The sequence below is a fragment of the Chenopodium album genome, chromosome 25 (assembly GCF_948465745.1).
Source record: "Chenopodium album chromosome 25, dcCheAlbu1.1, whole genome shotgun sequence".
Classification (NCBI taxonomy): domain Eukaryota; kingdom Viridiplantae; phylum Streptophyta; class Magnoliopsida; order Caryophyllales; family Amaranthaceae; genus Chenopodium; species Chenopodium album.
The window spans coordinates 1,417,369-1,433,781 of record NC_137858.1 but is presented as its reverse complement, the minus strand read 5'-3'; the positions used below and the strand labels follow the sequence as shown (position 1 = coordinate 1,433,781).

Genomic DNA, 16,413 nt, shown 5'->3' with positions numbered 1-16,413 from the left:
ATTGAATTAAACTGAACTGAAATTAAGCAAAAGAAAACATACCCTAACCCTCTGCCTTTTTTTTAGGTACGGAGTAGTTTTTGCTCGTTGGCTAGGAAATTAAGCAAGTTATTTAAAACGGACGGAAATGAAAAGTAGAACAAGTATTTAAAAGCAGATGGAGCATTACACTACCGTTTTTTGGCAAAAATTTCTCTTTTTAATGATCTCATTCTAATACAGTACTACTTTTATATTACTTTCCACTCTTACTCATTACTTTTCAAAAAAAAAGAATTAACTCCACCATTTTTCTTTTACATTTTTTTATTACTCTAACTACCCTTATATACCGGTTAAAGTGTAACACTTTTAAAAATAAAACATAAAAAGGAACCACACAATTGCACAGCAACAAGCCTTTTTTCAATAATCCAATAATGGAAAAAGAAAGCAGTGATATTGCGAGCTAGCTTAAAACTATGTTTAATTCACCTTATTTTTACCTCACGTAAGTGATTTGAATTTTTTTTGTTATTATTTATTTAACTAAAAATATTTATCGATAAAAATTCAAATTTTTTTATTGATTATTTTACGCAATGAAGTAAATATAATTTTATATTTTTATCACGTGATGTTATAAGTAGATATCATTCTTTTATGAAACGAATTTAGAATAACAATTAATACAATCATTGTCAAATACGAGTCTGGGCCGCACCCGTCACGGGAGAGTGCAAATCTGCCACTTTACAAGATCAAGGAGGTTTCACCTCAAAACCATATGACTATAAGGGGAGTAACCTCTTAGTATTATATAGTGGGCTCAACACTAATGCAACAACTAAACCAATGCCGACATACTCTTACGTATTATCAAACACCTCTGGTCCTTTACTCATGTAGGTATGGACTACGGTCTACGAATTATATTTTTTATCAAACAATTTCACACTAACACTATGTTTGGATCGAAGGAAATGGAGGGAAAGGAAGGGAAGGGAAATGAAGAGATGAATTCTCCTTCATTTGGATAACAAATGAGAAAGGAAAGGAATTGGAGGGGAGAGAAATGGAGGGAAGAAATTGTAAGAAATTAATCTCTCCAACAATTGAGAGGTTTGGAAGGAAAACTCATCTTTCTTCCCTCTCCTTCACCTCTCTCCCCTTCTTTTCTTTCCCATTTCTTTATCCAAATACACCGTAAGTCACTAACAATTGAAAGTCAAACCAATACCGAGTTACCGACATACTATACCGTGTTATGTCACTTGTGTACCATGTTTTCATGCACGGTATAATCAATATTGTACTTATACTATTAATTGCTAATTTGCTACCTCCTTATTTATTCATCAAAATCAACCATTCATTTCTTCAACCATTTAACTAAACTCTCTGATTATATTCCTAGTACCATAACCAAATCCAAAAATGGCGGACCCAGAAACAACCCAACACAACATGACTCAACCTATGAAGGGGATCGTGATTGATTACACCCCACAAGTTTGCGACCATTGCTCGGATACCAATGAGATCGCGATCACCTTCGACGACCGAGGCGGCTCGCGGTGGCGATCCCCGGGACGTTACCAATATGGGACCTTTAGTGCTGAAATCCAATGTCCTAAGGGGAATACTAGTGGTCTTAATTTCAATATTTATCTTTCTTCTTTGGAAGGTGATAATTGCCAAGATGAGATCGACTTTGAATTTTTGGGCAAGGATAAATCCATTGTTCAGACCAATTTTCACACCTCTGGTAATTTTTTTTTTTAAAATTCTTGTAGTTAATTGCTTTTTTTTTTTATTAGACTGTCGGACTGGACAAGTTTAGATCAGATCAATTCAGTTTATATTTGCATTATAGATATTAAAAGACTAGTTGCGTTCATAATATTATATGTTTAAAATGAACCAATCATATACTTCGTATTGTTTATCATAATAATATGGTAGTCATATTTCAAACGATCTTAATGTTGTAAGTTTGATGATGTAAATGAACGAAATGCAGGAACCGGGAACAAGGAGGAGATTCATGAGTTAGGATTTGATTGTTCGGATGGGTTTCATGAGTACGTGATCAAGTGGTTCCCAAACGTAATCGAGTGGCTCATCGACGGGAAACTAGTGCGACGGGTGGATAGAGAGAGCGACTCTGCCTTCCCTGAGAAGCCTATGTTTCTCTACTCATCAGTCTGGAATGCTAGTTACATCGACGATGGGAGGTGGGCTGGTCCATATGTAGGGTGCGATGCACCCTATGTTTGCCGTTACAAGAATGTTCATGTATCTCTTGAATGTGCAGTTGAGGAATAACTTGCTTTAAGTTACGTTTCACTCATTTTGTGTTACATTGGACTTCGTTATGAACTTATGATTCATGTTTTAGGCTTTTTCTTTTTTCGACCTTGTAATTGTGTTTGATATCGTATTATACTTTTCTATTCTCAGTGTAGAGGATTGTAGACAGAGGCAGTAATATATTTCTTAGATACTACTGATTGAGATTTGATCACGTACTTATGTTAGGTAATGCTCTGTAATTTCTAATACTTTTATACCATTAAAATATTATTTAGTGGTAAGGAAAGAATCTTCGGACATTATGATTAGGGGGGCTAAGCCCTATTAGGAACGCTTTGAGGGTGAAGATCACACCTCACCCTTCCCCCATTCTTCAATTGAATCATACCCAACTCGAATTTAAATTGAATTGTCATTCCTATTCAGTCGGTCTCTGATATGCATTAACGGCCCATTCACGAGCACTAGCGAGGAATTCCTGATTTTTAATTAGTTGTTTGTATTGAAATTTGGAATCCTGATAAGAATTCATCCTTTTCTTTTCGAACCTTTGTGGTGTGTGCAACATTAAACAGAAACTAATTGACTAATCAATTATCTGACTCCCTTGATTAATTGGTACATGTTGCCCCACGTTAACATTATTTTACTCCTAAATTATACGTAATCCGCATTTTGCATTATTAGATGAAAGATCTATCATTATCAAGACAAATTACTTTTTTTTTTTTTTTTTTTTTTTTTTTTTTTTTTTGTGAAGAAAACAAATTATTTACTTGATTTTGTACTTGAGGATTAACTCACCTAATGTTCATTTTAAGCGTGTGTCATTTTCAACATATTAATTTTTTTTTTTAAAAAATTTGTATGAACTTATTTTATCTAAATTATGTCTAAACATTTTTAGAATCTTTGTCTAAAAGTCATTTTTATAAAACTTATTTGTCCAAATTGAATGATTTAAATCTAAATAAATTAAGTAGAATAAAAGTGAGGGATAGTTAAAGCGGTTAAAGCTTTCCTCCCAATTTCAGGAGACCCTAAGATCGATTTCCACCATCCGCCCATAGGTTTCAAAAATAGATAAGACGAATTAGACAATAATTGCTGTAAAACAATAACATTATAAAGCACATCGTTATCCTAGCTAGTTTAACACGATAATACTGCTAGTGTAGTTGCTTATGCAAATTGCAAAGTACAATAGAGGATCACTTATTTTTCATGCTCCAATTAAAAATATTTCCTATTTTATTTTTAATACTTACAAGACAAGGCTTCCATCCCCAATTAAGATGTCACTTGTCCTTGATTGATTTTGATGACTTAAGAAAAAGTCTTAAAACAAAATGATGCAAAAGTTGTAGATGATTGGTGCAACAAATTAAATCAACAATTGTATATTTGCAACACATTGACCATCAATTTAAAAAAGGAAGCATTAATAATTTACTAAACACTTGTTTAATTGCAATAATTTGTCCTCAATGGTTCAAGCACTACTAGGCCACACCCAACTCTCAAAGTATTTAGCACCAATTCACTAAACACAACTCACAAGATACTTCGTATTTGATTCTTTACTTCTTCACATCATGCTCCATTTTCTTTAAAAACTAAATAAAAAAACAACCATACCCCACACTTACCTGCAAACACTTCCTCAGAAAATACTACTCCCTCCGTCCCTAAATTACATTCCTCCTTTCTATTTTTGGTATTCCAAAATTACATTCCTCCTTTCTATTTTTGGTAAGTTTTTTTAAGTAAATCAACTCTCTTTTTCTGTTTTACATTTAATGCTTTCTCACTCATCCTTACCTAATCTTACTCATAATCCTTGTGCCAAATTACAATGAATATGATTGGTTAAAAATTTTCAATTAGGAGCATGTGATTGGTCCTTTTTTTTGCAAAGGATTGATGACATGTCATGAGTAATAACTAATCTATATTTGTATTTCCCATTGCATATCTAATTATTGTTATTTGTCTTATTCTTCCCTCCTTAATTCCCGTGTAAATTTCCAAAGAGGAATGTAATTTAGGGACGGAGGGAGTATTAATTTGGCTTATGAACATGCATGGGAGGGAATCAAGGAATGATGAGGTGGTGGTAACACCTCCCAACCCCCGAGGCGCAAAGATAAAAAATCGTTCCATTTATCTTATTTTCACTTTAATCTTAAAAAAAAAAGATAAATATCAGAAAGAGAAACTCAAATTCAATTTATAGTAATCAAAATAACTGATAACAGTAGATTAAGGCCCTGTTCTTTTTACCTTAAAAAAATAATATTAAGTACTCCCTCCGTCCCTTAATTACATTCCTCCTTTCTATTTTTGGTATTCCAAAATTACATTCCTCATTTCTATTTTTGGTAAGTTTTTTTTAGTAAATCAACTCTCTTTTTCTGTTTTATATTTAATGTTTTCTCACTCATGCTTACCTAATCTCACTCATAATCCTTGTACCAAATTACAATGAATATGATTGGTTAAAAATTTTCAATTAGGAGCATGTGATTGGTCCTTTTTTTTGCAAAGGATTGATGACATGTCATGAGTAATAACTAATCTATCTTTGTACTTCCCATTGCATTATCTAATTATTGTTATTTGTCTTATTCTTCCCTCCTTAATTCCCGTGTAAATTTCCAAAGAGGAATGTAATTTAGGGACGGAGGGAGTAAAAATAAGTTCAGTTTAGTAAAAATAATTTCAGTTCAATAAAATTAATTTCAGTTCAGTAAAAATAATTTCAGTTCAGTAAAAATAAGTTCAGTTCAGTAAAATTCAGTTTTCTTAAAGAAGAATTATAATAGAAAGTCAGTAAAAATAATTTCAGTTCAGTAAAAATAATTTAATTTCAGTAAAAATAATTTCGAACGATTTGTCCAATTGGTGTTAAAAAATAAATAAATTACAAAAATAGTGTTCACTTAAAAATATTTCTCAAAGTAGTGTTCATGTAGGTTCGGAAATTACAAAGCTAGGAATTAAAAAATAATGGCTAATATAATCCAAATATATATATGTATACCATTAAATCCTTTACGGTAATGTATATGAGTATATCTTTACGGAGTACTACTTAATCTTATCCCTGACAAAGACTTTTTAACAGATCAAATGGAGCTTCCAACTCTACTTCTTGGCCAACATGACTCTTCAAATTTTCATTTGAAGCATGAGCACACATCAGTACTTTGAAGGTTGTTCGATCATCATCTCCAAATTCATATAAAATGGTGCTAAATTGAATTTTTTATTTAGCTAGTATGACATGTTTTGAGCTATTTTGTAATAAAGTAATACCATCTCCGATCCAAATTGATTGCATTGTAGAACTAGCAGTTGGTTTCAAGAATGGTGATTGAGTTCCCTTTGATAATTTAAATCCGTCTAAATAATGCATTATTTATCATGTTATATATAAGTTTTTTGACAAGGTTATGTCCATAACAAAAATGCTAGAATTTTTAAACATTTATATTACTTCGAAATTCATAATCCATACTCTGGTCAAGATACCGTAAGCGTTAAAAATAAAGAATTTAATGGTATACATATATGTATTTGGATTGTATTAGCCATTAATTTTTAATTCCTAGCTTTGTAATTTCCGAACCTACATAAATACTACTTTGAGAAATATTTTTAAGTGAACACTATTTTAGTAATTTATTTATTTTTTAACACCAATTGGGCAAATCATTCAATAATTTCAGTTCAGTAAAATTAAGTTCAGTTCAGTAAAAATAAGTTCAGTTCAGTAAAAATAATTTCAGTTCAGCAAAATTAAGGTGAATCAAACAGGGCCTAAATTAGCACTCTAATTCGAGTCAAAGAATCCTTGATCGTAAGTCCACAAGGAAAATTAATATAGTTGACCTAAATCACATTATGAGAACACAATTTTCAGCATTATAATCACACAAGTTTTAGAAGTGCATAAATTAAACTAAAGAGTACTCCATATCAAAATCAATTTCAAGAAATAAACGTTCAAAAACAAACAAAACTCTTGCGGGTCCCTAATTTTACAGGTGTTGCCCCAAAAAAACCAAAAAAAAAAAAAAAGCCACTATGATTCTCCATATATTGGATAAGCAACGATAACAACGGCCTATTTCACTCCTTATTGTAACGCAGCCATTATTTTCTTTCTGTCTTTTTCAGACTCCATAAGTTCAACCTAATTGATTAAACCCCATGTGGAATTTCTGCTCAATTCAATCAAAAACATTTAGAATTCCAAATGGGTAGTTTCCTTTTTTGCTTTTTTTGATTTTATCAAATCCTACCTTTTCTGGGTTCTTGCAATTGTTTTTTTTTGGTAATTTTTTTAGAAAATTTGTTGTTCTATAAAAACCTTTAGCTAATTTGGTTTTATAGGTTTTTTTTTATGGAGTTGGGTTTGTCAAAAAGTTTGAAACTTTGATGTGGTGGGTTGCTTAATTAGCTAAACAATTATGATAAGGTTATGTTATTTGTGGAAAAAATTCCTAATTTTGATTGATCTGGATTTGTTATTTGGGTTTGTGCTGTATGCAATTGATCATCTGATTAACAGTCATTCAGCAATTTCTGGGCATTTGATATAAGAAATTGAAGAGTAAGGTTTGACTGTTTGAGCATTGAAAAAATGATGTATGACATTAATTTGATCACTACTATCATTGGATTTGGGATGAGCTCAATTTTTATTGTGTTTATATGCACAAGGCTCATATGTAGGAGGGTTCAAGTGACTGAACCAAGGAGGAATGTTGATAATGAACCCGAAGTCGATGTCGAGCAGGTATAAATCTATCTTCCCTTCTTGATTCTTATGCAGTTTGATCTTTGTGAGCATTGTATATTTGGATTTTGAGTGAATTATGTTATGCTTTGATTGCTACAGTAGCAGGTTTGGTCAAGTGTTTATTATTAACGATGAAGCTTGTTGACTATAATTTTGGATTTTAACAATAAGCTATAACATACTGAGAATTATATTTGTCAATCTGTTGAATGTATACATTGGGTTTTGTTAGAATAATCTATGTTTAGGTCGTGTTTGGCAACAACTTTTCGAGTTGCTTCTAAAGTTTTGACTTGGATGTAACTCTAGTAAACCTGTTATTAGTTTTACATTGTTTGATGAAGTGTTTTAAGGTTGCCTTTTCCGGTTGAGGTAGTGTTTTAAGGTTGCTTTTTCCAGTTGAGGTAGTGCTTTGCGAACGGTGAAAAGTGTAGCTTTTGGTATAAAAGTAGCTTTCAAAAGTAGGAAAAAATGAGTTCTTCTTATCAATCCTACACCTACTATATAACATTTTTGACAGTTAACTCGATTAGCTAGTAAAACGATTACGTAGTGACACCTAATTTTGCTGAACATGCCAATAGTGTAGTAGTTTTTGCAACTGTGGTACCTGCTTGGCTGCTTCCACTAGTTTTGGACCTAACACTTATGTCAATATTCTTCAGATCATAATGTAAATTAGCAGTTTTTGCAACAATGGACTAAAATTAATGATTGTAACACATCTGCTATGTCCTTTTCTTGTGATAGCCAGAGCAAAGGACTGATGGCCTTGAACCGTTTGCGGTTGCTGCAATACCCACGATGAAATTTCACCGGGATGCTTTTAACTCCACCGAAGATCTACAGTGAGTATTGAGTACCATTGCCAAAAATAAGTTCATTTTTGGAAAACCAGAAGCAAAATGTTATCTTTCAATTGTGAACAGTTAACAGATTTCTGCTTATTACTGCCTTCTTTTATGACCAGGTGTTCTATTTGTTTGGGGGACTATCAAGAAAAAGAAGTTCTAAGAATCATGCCCAAATGTGGTCACAGTTTTCATCTTTCCTGCATTGATCCCTGGCTCATGAAGCAATGTACTTGTCCTGTTTGCCGTCTGCCTTTAAAGCAGTGTTGTGATCCAAAGCCGGTGAGGTCCGATGACAATGTTCAATTAGCAATGGAGGATTTCAATCAGTCTTTGCAACCTGGTTTACGGTATTCAGCAGGCTATGTCAGCAGCCAACAGCATCACCAGTCAACATCAAGAAACCCTGAATCCAATTTACACGGAGAGTCAGAGCCTTGGTAATGGATAGAAGTAATTACTCCTATCTTTGGTTTAACATGATTGTTATTCAGAATGCTAGCTACCTTATGCATCAATCTTTCTTTGAGATGTGAGATAGACCTTGGGTGGGGGGGTGTTCATGAAGCTTAGAATGTGTCATTGTGTGGATATATTAGAGGTACTTGTAAAAATATCTTTGTGCTTATAGATTGACAGCATTGGCCTGGAAATTTTGTGTGTTTTTTTTCCTCATGGTTTGAAACAATTTTGCTTATAACTTCAAAACTGAAGTATTTGTTGATAGACAATTCATGTAAACTATGCAGTTGATTGGCGTGGCATTTATATACAATACCTATTCGAAGTTCTGAACTAAAGAATTTCTGAACCTTTAATTTTATTTTTCTTGTATTTATGATTTGATAATTAGGTTCCTAATTACAGTTGGTAGTCTTGTATTGTTGCTGCAGCTAAGTAGGACCATTAGAACTAGATAGTAATACCATTTGAAACTGTTGAGACTTAAGAGGCAAAATCAGGAGAAACAGCAGATAGGGGCAGATGTAATTTGATTATATAAACTTGCCAAAATATTAGATTGCCTTTATCCTAGAAGAAACTTTTTCGATATGTTATAAAAATATTTGGATATCATGCTAGCTCGGCTTTGCAAAAAAGGTATCAGATTTCATGAGAAGAATTATCTTTAGCAGGGAATAAGTTAGGTTATTTAGCTTTCCTCCTGCATCCACTGTAAGCAGATGAACAAAAAGGATGCTGCATATCATTTTTAGACGGGTTTCTTTAGCACGCAAGCCTTTGATATCACAAGTAAACATTACTTTGGTAATATTGAGTATGCTAATGAATGACTAGAAACTGAAAAACAGAATACAGTTTCAGTGAGGTACTATGATCTTAATATTCGTATAAAGACCTAAGACCATACTCAGTTATCAATTTATCATAACTTCTTGAGAAACAAAGCAATCTTTCTGAAGAAAACATGCAGAATAACTCGAAACTCCACTAACCAGATTTTATACCCTTTTTTTTTTACCTCATTGGAACTTCTGATTTATATGGCATTTCATCTCTGAAGACTAGTAAAAAACAAAACATGCAGAGTTTGAAATCCTTGACAGTGACACTGACAACTAACAACCAAGAAGTAACATTTTGCAAAACTTGTTCAATCTTAAATCTCAAGATCAAATCATACAATTTTGGTTGATAATGAGAGTTTATTTCCTGTATCTGATAACGAGAGATAAAAAAGTACTGTTGATGGTCCTGAACTGTCGCGCTACCTAGTCTGAAGCAACAATCTAACTAAGAATAACTTTGGGGCTAATTAGCTATGATGTTGTTGTTGTTATTGGAAATTGATGCACCAACTAACAGTTAAAATACATCACTAATAAGGACTCATCCATGAATCATGATACTATAGAATCAGTAGTTCATACTTAACTGTAACTGAAAAGTTCACAATATTTAAATGCTTAAAAGTATTTATTTTCTATTTTCTATTTCTATGGACTCAAAAACTCATTAAATATAACTAAACGCCAATTCAAAAGAATTTATAATTCTTTAGACAACTTCTAGGATTTTTGGAACAATTTGCTGCAATAGCCTTTGAGCCATGCGCAAGTAAGCCCTTTGAGTCAAATGGATTCCATCCCAACTCACAAGTCGAGTAGGGTTAGCACAAACTTGGACACCCTTAGCTCCACACATCCTCTGCAAATCAAAGTTATATGCATTATTGCTTGATCCACAACATGCCTTAAGTACATTATCTTCATTAAACCCGAGAGCAGCAGCGTTCTGAAGAATCCACCTTAAAGCCGAATAGTAGTCACCATAAACAATAGCAACATTTTCAGGATGCTCCGTTTGAAGTTCCCTAATGGCTTGTTGTAATAGATCATTATGATACATGGCAAACATGTTCATCTCCTTTATACACTTCAATTCATCGTACTGACTCCGGTCTCTTGATTCGAATGCTGCCAAATAGACAGGCAAACAACCAATAGGCAAATTTCCAGCCACAACTACTCTAATTGCACCACACCTAATAACTTCATTGACAGCTTCTTTAATAGCTCCAACAACTTCAGGCACCAGTTCTTTCACCTCTTTCATAGTCTTCCCATGAAGAAAAGCATAATTGTAATCGTTTCCTCCAGTCTCTATAACAAACAACGATTGACTAACCATCTTCTCACATTCTAAACGATTAATACACATAGTGTTAAGATGATTTCTGAACCAACTTAGCTGAACAGACAATGAACTGTTAGTAGGAGGTGAAAAAACAATGTTCTTAGCTCTTAAAGTCGCGGTATCTAGAGCAGTTGAGCCAGCAACAGCAAAGTTAACACCATGATCAAAATTACCCTGTCTATCAAGAAACGGACTAAGCAATGGTAGGTGAAAAACATTGGCAATATAATCAATGATAAGTAGTCCATCAGAGCAACGACCTGTAGGGTGATGGATGGTTTGACCATAAGGAAAGCTAGCAAAGGAGTGTGCACCATATGGATTTTCGAGAACAAGGTTCCCGGTATCACTTAGGGAGTCGCCGAACTGGAAGATGGTATCAAAGGCCAGCCTCTCTGAATCAGGAATATTAACACTAGCAACATTAGTAGGAAACAGGATATAATATAAGAAAAGTATGAGAAAGAAAAGGACTTTGAAAGATGTAATAACCATGATTTTATTATGAGTAGAGTGTAATTAAATTGGCTTGCTATTTATAATGTTAAGGATCATTGATTCATTGTGATTATTAGTTGGTTAATATGTTATTATAGTTAGTAGAGTAAAAATAGTAGGTTGCTTGGATGAAGGGGAGTTCTAATTTAAGTGAGAAGGAAAATGATGTACGTAAATAACCTTTTGATCACAATGCAATAATTTTTGGCCTTGAATATATAGTAGGCAAATTAGGTAGTTTCACGAGCAACCTTGTACAAATTTAAGTAGTTTCACGAGCAATGAAAGTGATTTAAGGGTAATTCAAATGTTCAATACTTAGTACGTTTTGTATATATACAACTACTTTATTGTATATTATTACTAATGATTAAACCTCGAATCACTATCAATTTGCAATGTTGAATTAAACTCCTATTCTGTTGTATAGTGTGTAGGTGCGTGTGAATTGAAGTAACTAAGTTTCGTGTGGTGTTAGTTGGGGCCGTGAAAAATAATAAAGTAAAATATTGTACTCTTTAAGCTAAAGTCATGCATGTCTTTGACCATCAATTAACCATAAAAATTAATAAAAAATTAAAGGAAATACAAGCAAATTGCAAATGCTTTTGATAAAGAAAACTTGTTACTCGTAACAGAATAGAAATTGTAGTACCTCATATTGTAGCATGATGATGTACAAGGGCAATTTTGATTTGTTTGTATAAAAAATTTTCCATGAAGCATTTTAACTTAGGTGGAACTCAAAATGTAACGTAAACATTATTTATTTTGAGATCGAACAAGTGAAAATTCGAACCTGAGCCATATGTTTTAACCCTTTTGACTATGTGTCCCACCACGGCGATGGAATTAAGCCCTAACCCCCTACCTGGTTCGGTACATGGATAATTTTGGAATAAAAACACTTGAAATCGGCTAGACTTGAATCCTTTCTAGTCCTACATTGGGACCCTTTTGGCTAATTTGGCGCCACCAAAATCAGAACACGAAGACAGGGGTTGCATCATCCACATCCCAGGAGAAAGTGCGAGATAACAAAAGGGGGAGATGATGGTAATCGCACCTCCGAGCTCCCTTTCTCTCTCTTCATGTAAATGCCGTCCTTCTTTCAGTCTTCCCACTCTCTCCAAGCTCTTGTTCTCCAAACCAAAACCATTTACAAGTAAGTTAACTTGATTTTTGAACTAATTAAACTCTACCCATTTCATCAATTTGATTATCTTGCATCTTTTGTTGATCTTTGTGTTTCCTTTTCCATGAATTATGTTATTGTTGATTTATTCAAGAACTATAATTTATGTAAGTTTGTAGTTTATCAGGGTTTTCTATTTGGTTAATGGGGTTTTTAGTGGGGATAATTTTTGCTGGAAATATTGAAATTGTGATTGAATTTGCTTTGATTTTGATCAATTTTGGGTTTGGATTAGACCCAATTCCCTTTTGTTCTAGCTTAGTTTAATTGAGTTGGTGATAAGAGTTTTGGGTTGTGATTTTTGAATTGTTGGGCAGTTGTTGCAATGAGTGAAGACCCAGTTCTTGAGTGGATTCTCACTGAAGGGAAAGCAAAACAGATTACTAAATCAAGTTCTGTTGGTGGTGGTTGCATCAATCTTGCCACCCGTTACGATACCGATGTTGGTCCTTTCTTTGTTAAAACTAATAGGTATGCTATGCTAGGTATGCTATGCTTGGATGCTGAGTGGCTTGATAGTGTTAGTTATTCTATGTTTTATAGTACCTACTTATTGCAACTATTGAAATGTGGTCCAATTGGAGATGTAATCACGTAAGGAAGTTATCGTAATTTCTAGGTATTGAACTTGCTCTACTTATCAGAATGTTAGTATTGGAGTTAATAGTGCCTAATTATTGCAACTATTGTAGATGTGGGCAATTTAAGATGTTATTGTGCATGGAAGTTATCGTAGTTTCTAGGTACTGAACTTGCTCTACTTATTTGGAATGTTGGAATAGGAGTATTGGCCCGTCCATGTTTGAGGGGGAGGCTCTTGGTTTGAGACTTATGTATGAAACCAATACAATTCGTGTCCCCAAGCCATACAAGGTAAGATAGATGCTGAAGTTTGGTTTCGTAATTTACCTAATTGTATACATGGTTGTGCTGAGCCTGAGCTCTCTAGGCAGCTAGAATATCTGAGTGTATCACTTTTTAAGGACTGCAGGTTGGAGCTCTACCACGAGGTGGCTCTTACATCATTATGGAATTCGTAGAATTTGGGGCAGCTAGGAGTGGCCAGGTGATGATGGCTTAGCTTAAATATGAGCTATATATAATTTCTGTGTTGTTCTACTAGTATCTTAAATAGTTCATATCTTCAGCCTGCTTTAGGGAGAAAGCTTGCAGAAATGCATAAAGCTGGAAAATCTGAGAAAGGCTTTGGTTTCGAAGTTGATAATACTATTGGGAGGTACAATCCTTTCTGAGCTGCCATCATCAATTTACGACCTAAATATTTCTTGGAGGTTTTATTTTCTATTTGTCCAAATGGGTGACAGCAAAATGGGTGCATGTGCGGATATGCCTATGGCCTACTTATATCTGTTTGTCTTATAGTTGACCGATAGTTTTGATGGTGAACTATAGATTTAAGATTGGCCGGGGAGTTGTTCATTGTTTGACTTCAATAGCATTTGTGAAATGGTCTACATGCTCTATTCTGTTGCTGTAGCAGCAATGGGTGTACTTAATCACTACATCCTGTCTTTTATTATTTGACTCTCTTTTTTATTCAATTTTTTTGCAGTACTCCACAGATTAATGACTGGACATCAGACTGGATAGAGTTTTATGCAAAGCATAGACTGGGCTACCAACTTAAATTGGCTCGAGATCAGTATGGAGATTCTTTAATCTATGAAAAAGGTTTTCATTCATGGTTCTTGCTGCACTGCTGTATGATTTAGTAGTTAATAGACTAAGTACTTTGTTGTTGATATCCTTACTTGTAACTTTGATCACTTGATGTAAGTCACACAACTGCTGTCATTGCTTCAGTTTGTATCTCTCCTCTTTAAGAAATTATTTATACTTGATAGTTTGATCCACTACTATTTTGATGATCACCTAATTGTAACCACTGTCACTGTTGTTAGCATTGGGAAATGTTTTTGCTTCATCTTCATCTGATGCTGGGAACTTTCCTTCTATCAGGACAAAAGCTGGCAAAGAACCTGGCACCACTCTTTGAAGATGTTGTGATTGAGCCATGTTTGCTGCATGGAGACCTGTGGAGTGGGAATGTAACCTATGACAAGAATGGCGAGCCTGTTATTCTTGATCCAGCATGCTATTGTGAGTCCTAGTTGATTTTGCTTTGCTTGGATGCGCTAGCGTCATGTTACTCAAACTTGGGGTACTCATGTTTAAGTGTTTGACAACTTGGCTTCTTTGTGAAAACTTTCATTTTGGGCTAAAATGAAGTGTCAAAGTGTCCATGCCCTTGTCGGAGTGTCAAAGATCCTACTCTGGTACTTGATATATGAAGTTCCTATATGTAATAATGATACCATCAAACTTTTCCTAACTTCTTGATTATTGACGCAATAATGGTACCATAGAAAAATACAATTTTCATATATTCTCACTGATGTATGAAGTTACTGTATGTAGATAGCATGAAACCGTATGGAGACTTAACAAACTAATCTCACTATCCCTTTTTCCCCCTTTTATCTGTAGATGGACATAATGAAGCAGAATTTGGAATGTCATGGTGTGCTGGCTTTGGTTCATCATTTTACAATTCCTATTTTGAGGTATGACTTGTATAAAATTGTTCTTTTGAATTCTGTGTTCTTTACTTACTTCTGTATAAGGTACTACGACCCCCCACATGTTTCTACCCTCAATAAACAAGTTTTGCTAATAAACTTACCAAAAGACCCGTGTAATTCTTATGTCCTGCCCATCCTCTCTTAACCACTCAATTTCAATAATATATTGCTGGTTTAAGCAATGTAGTAACTCCTACAATTCATCCCAAAATATTTTATGTGACTATCATCTTGAGGCAAAGGGATATTATATGCTGCAGAAATCATTAATCCGTTGAAAAAATGTGTGTGATAGAGGAAAGATTGAGGTTTTTTTTTTCCCCTCTTTTTTGACCAATTATGTTGACATCCCCTTAGTTATCATTACACTGGGTTAAATGCATGCTGAAGTTGTCCTGAATATGATGTGATCTTAGGTATACTGCATAACTTGTGAATCTTGTGCTTTCCTATCACAGTTAGCTTCCTGAATATAGTTGACTGGTTATATCTTTGAACCAGGAAGTACTTCTGTTTTTCATTTCAATGAAGCTGCTAAATGACCTGTTACAATTTCTTGCTTTGTATTTTACTCTTACATGGCATATTCATATGGTTTTTTTTCTTTTTTTCCCTGTGCTACTTCAGGTGATGCCGAAACAACCAGGATTTGAGAAAAGAAGAGACCTTTATATGTTATATCACTACCTTAATCACTATAATCTCTTTGGCTCAAGTTACCGCTCATCCTCGCTCTCTATAATTGAAGATTATTTACGGATGCTAAAGATTTAGACGCAATTCTACTGAGATGTAGTTATGTAAATTTCCTGTATATGTTTCATTGGAATGTATTAGCAAATAAAATATTGTACCATCTTCCATGTATCATTGTGTTAGAATGATACTGTCTAATACATCAGTGCTCCATATTATCTCATGCTCTGATCTATTCCCCCCACCCACCCTCTCGCTGAAAAAGGAAGTTGTATTTCGTATTAGATGCTTCATAATATACTCTTTTATCGATCATTTTATTGTATTTCGAATTTCACATTATGTTATTCGTACTCTTCATTTCACATCAAGTACCTGTGTCGGATACTTGAACACGTAATCATGTCGGACATGGATACCTAAGTCCGAGTAACATAACCTAGCAAAAGTTCACCCAACTTGAACCCAACCCAAATTAAACGAGTTTTTGAGATTTTCAACCCGTTTACATAATTGGGTCAATCAAACCCGACCTAAAAATAAACATGTTAGGTTTAGGTTGGAAATTCCAGCCAAATTAACCCGTTTAACTAATTAGGTCGGTTTCAGGTCGGGTTAACCCGAAACCAACCAGTCGAACCCAATTTTAGTTGAAATGATTATTGGCGTTTTAATTTGAATATTGGCCCAGCCCAATGTTGTCTCCCACTCAAAGCCAGCTATCAATTATAAACCCTAACTACACATTCTCGTCTTCACACAATTCTCTCGCCTCTCTTCATTCTTGTCGATTCAAACTCGTTAATCTTC

At 34.1% G+C, this 16,413-nt stretch overlaps 3 protein-coding genes and 1 pseudogene across 3 annotated transcripts; 3 read left to right on the top strand and 1 right to left on the bottom strand.

Moving 5' to 3' along the window:
• The first annotated feature begins 1,384 nt into the window (after positions 1-1,384).
• On the top strand, positions 1,385-2,475 carry LOC145615590 (xyloglucan endotransglucosylase/hydrolase protein 4-like). The gene is made up of 2 exons (XM_081670664.1): positions 1,385-1,747; positions 2,003-2,475. Exons 1-2 carry the CDS (start codon positions 1,417-1,419, stop codon positions 2,305-2,307), a joined length of 636 nt encoding a protein of 211 aa, XP_081526790.1. The 5' UTR covers positions 1,385-1,416; the 3' UTR covers positions 2,308-2,475.
• Positions 2,476-6,444: 3,969 nt separating this feature from the next.
• LOC145614821 (RING-H2 finger protein ATL1-like) lies at positions 6,445-8,728 on the top strand. The gene is made up of 3 exons (XM_081669883.1): positions 6,445-7,099; positions 7,853-7,950; positions 8,073-8,728. The coding sequence occupies exons 1-3, from the start codon at positions 6,944-6,946 to the stop codon at positions 8,395-8,397; spliced, it is 579 nt and encodes a 192-aa protein (XP_081526009.1). The 5' UTR covers positions 6,445-6,943; the 3' UTR covers positions 8,398-8,728.
• A 1,244-nt stretch (positions 8,729-9,972) lies between these two features.
• LOC145615697 (GDSL esterase/lipase At5g03980 pseudogene) lies at positions 9,973-11,106 on the bottom strand (annotated as a pseudogene).
• A 961-nt stretch (positions 11,107-12,067) lies between these two features.
• Positions 12,068-15,826, top strand: LOC145614736 (protein-ribulosamine 3-kinase, chloroplastic-like). The gene is made up of 9 exons (XM_081669806.1): positions 12,068-12,274; positions 12,622-12,775; positions 13,087-13,177; positions 13,296-13,370; positions 13,453-13,541; positions 13,878-13,996; positions 14,285-14,425; positions 14,813-14,889; positions 15,535-15,826. The coding sequence occupies exons 1-9, from the start codon at positions 12,160-12,162 to the stop codon at positions 15,679-15,681; spliced, it is 1,008 nt and encodes a 335-aa protein (XP_081525932.1). The 5' UTR covers positions 12,068-12,159; the 3' UTR covers positions 15,682-15,826.
• The last annotated feature ends 587 nt before the right edge of the window (positions 15,827-16,413 follow it).

Excerpts from the sequence above, each read along its gene's own strand:
- LOC145614736 (XM_081669806.1), top strand. The coding sequence starts at position 12,160 with ATGATGGTAATCGCACCTCCGAGCTCCCTTTCTCTCTCTTCATGTAAA. Across the intron at positions 12,275-12,621 it reads CAAACCAAAACCATTTACAA|TTGTTGCAATGAGTGAAGAC; the intron begins GTAAGTTAACTT and ends ATTGTTGGGCAG. Across the intron at positions 14,890-15,534 it reads TTTACAATTCCTATTTTGAG|GTGATGCCGAAACAACCAGG; the intron begins GTATGACTTGTA and ends GTGCTACTTCAG.
- LOC145614821 (XM_081669883.1), top strand. The coding sequence starts at position 6,944 with ATGATGTATGACATTAATTTGATCACTACTATCATTGGATTTGGGATG. Across the intron at positions 7,100-7,852 it reads CCGAAGTCGATGTCGAGCAG|CCAGAGCAAAGGACTGATGG; the intron begins GTATAAATCTAT and ends TTCTTGTGATAG. Across the intron at positions 7,951-8,072 it reads AACTCCACCGAAGATCTACA|GTGTTCTATTTGTTTGGGGG; the intron begins GTGAGTATTGAG and ends TTTTATGACCAG.
- LOC145615590 (XM_081670664.1), top strand. The coding sequence starts at position 1,417 with ATGGCGGACCCAGAAACAACCCAACACAACATGACTCAACCTATGAAG. Across the intron at positions 1,748-2,002 it reads GACCAATTTTCACACCTCTG|GAACCGGGAACAAGGAGGAG; the intron begins GTAATTTTTTTT and ends AACGAAATGCAG.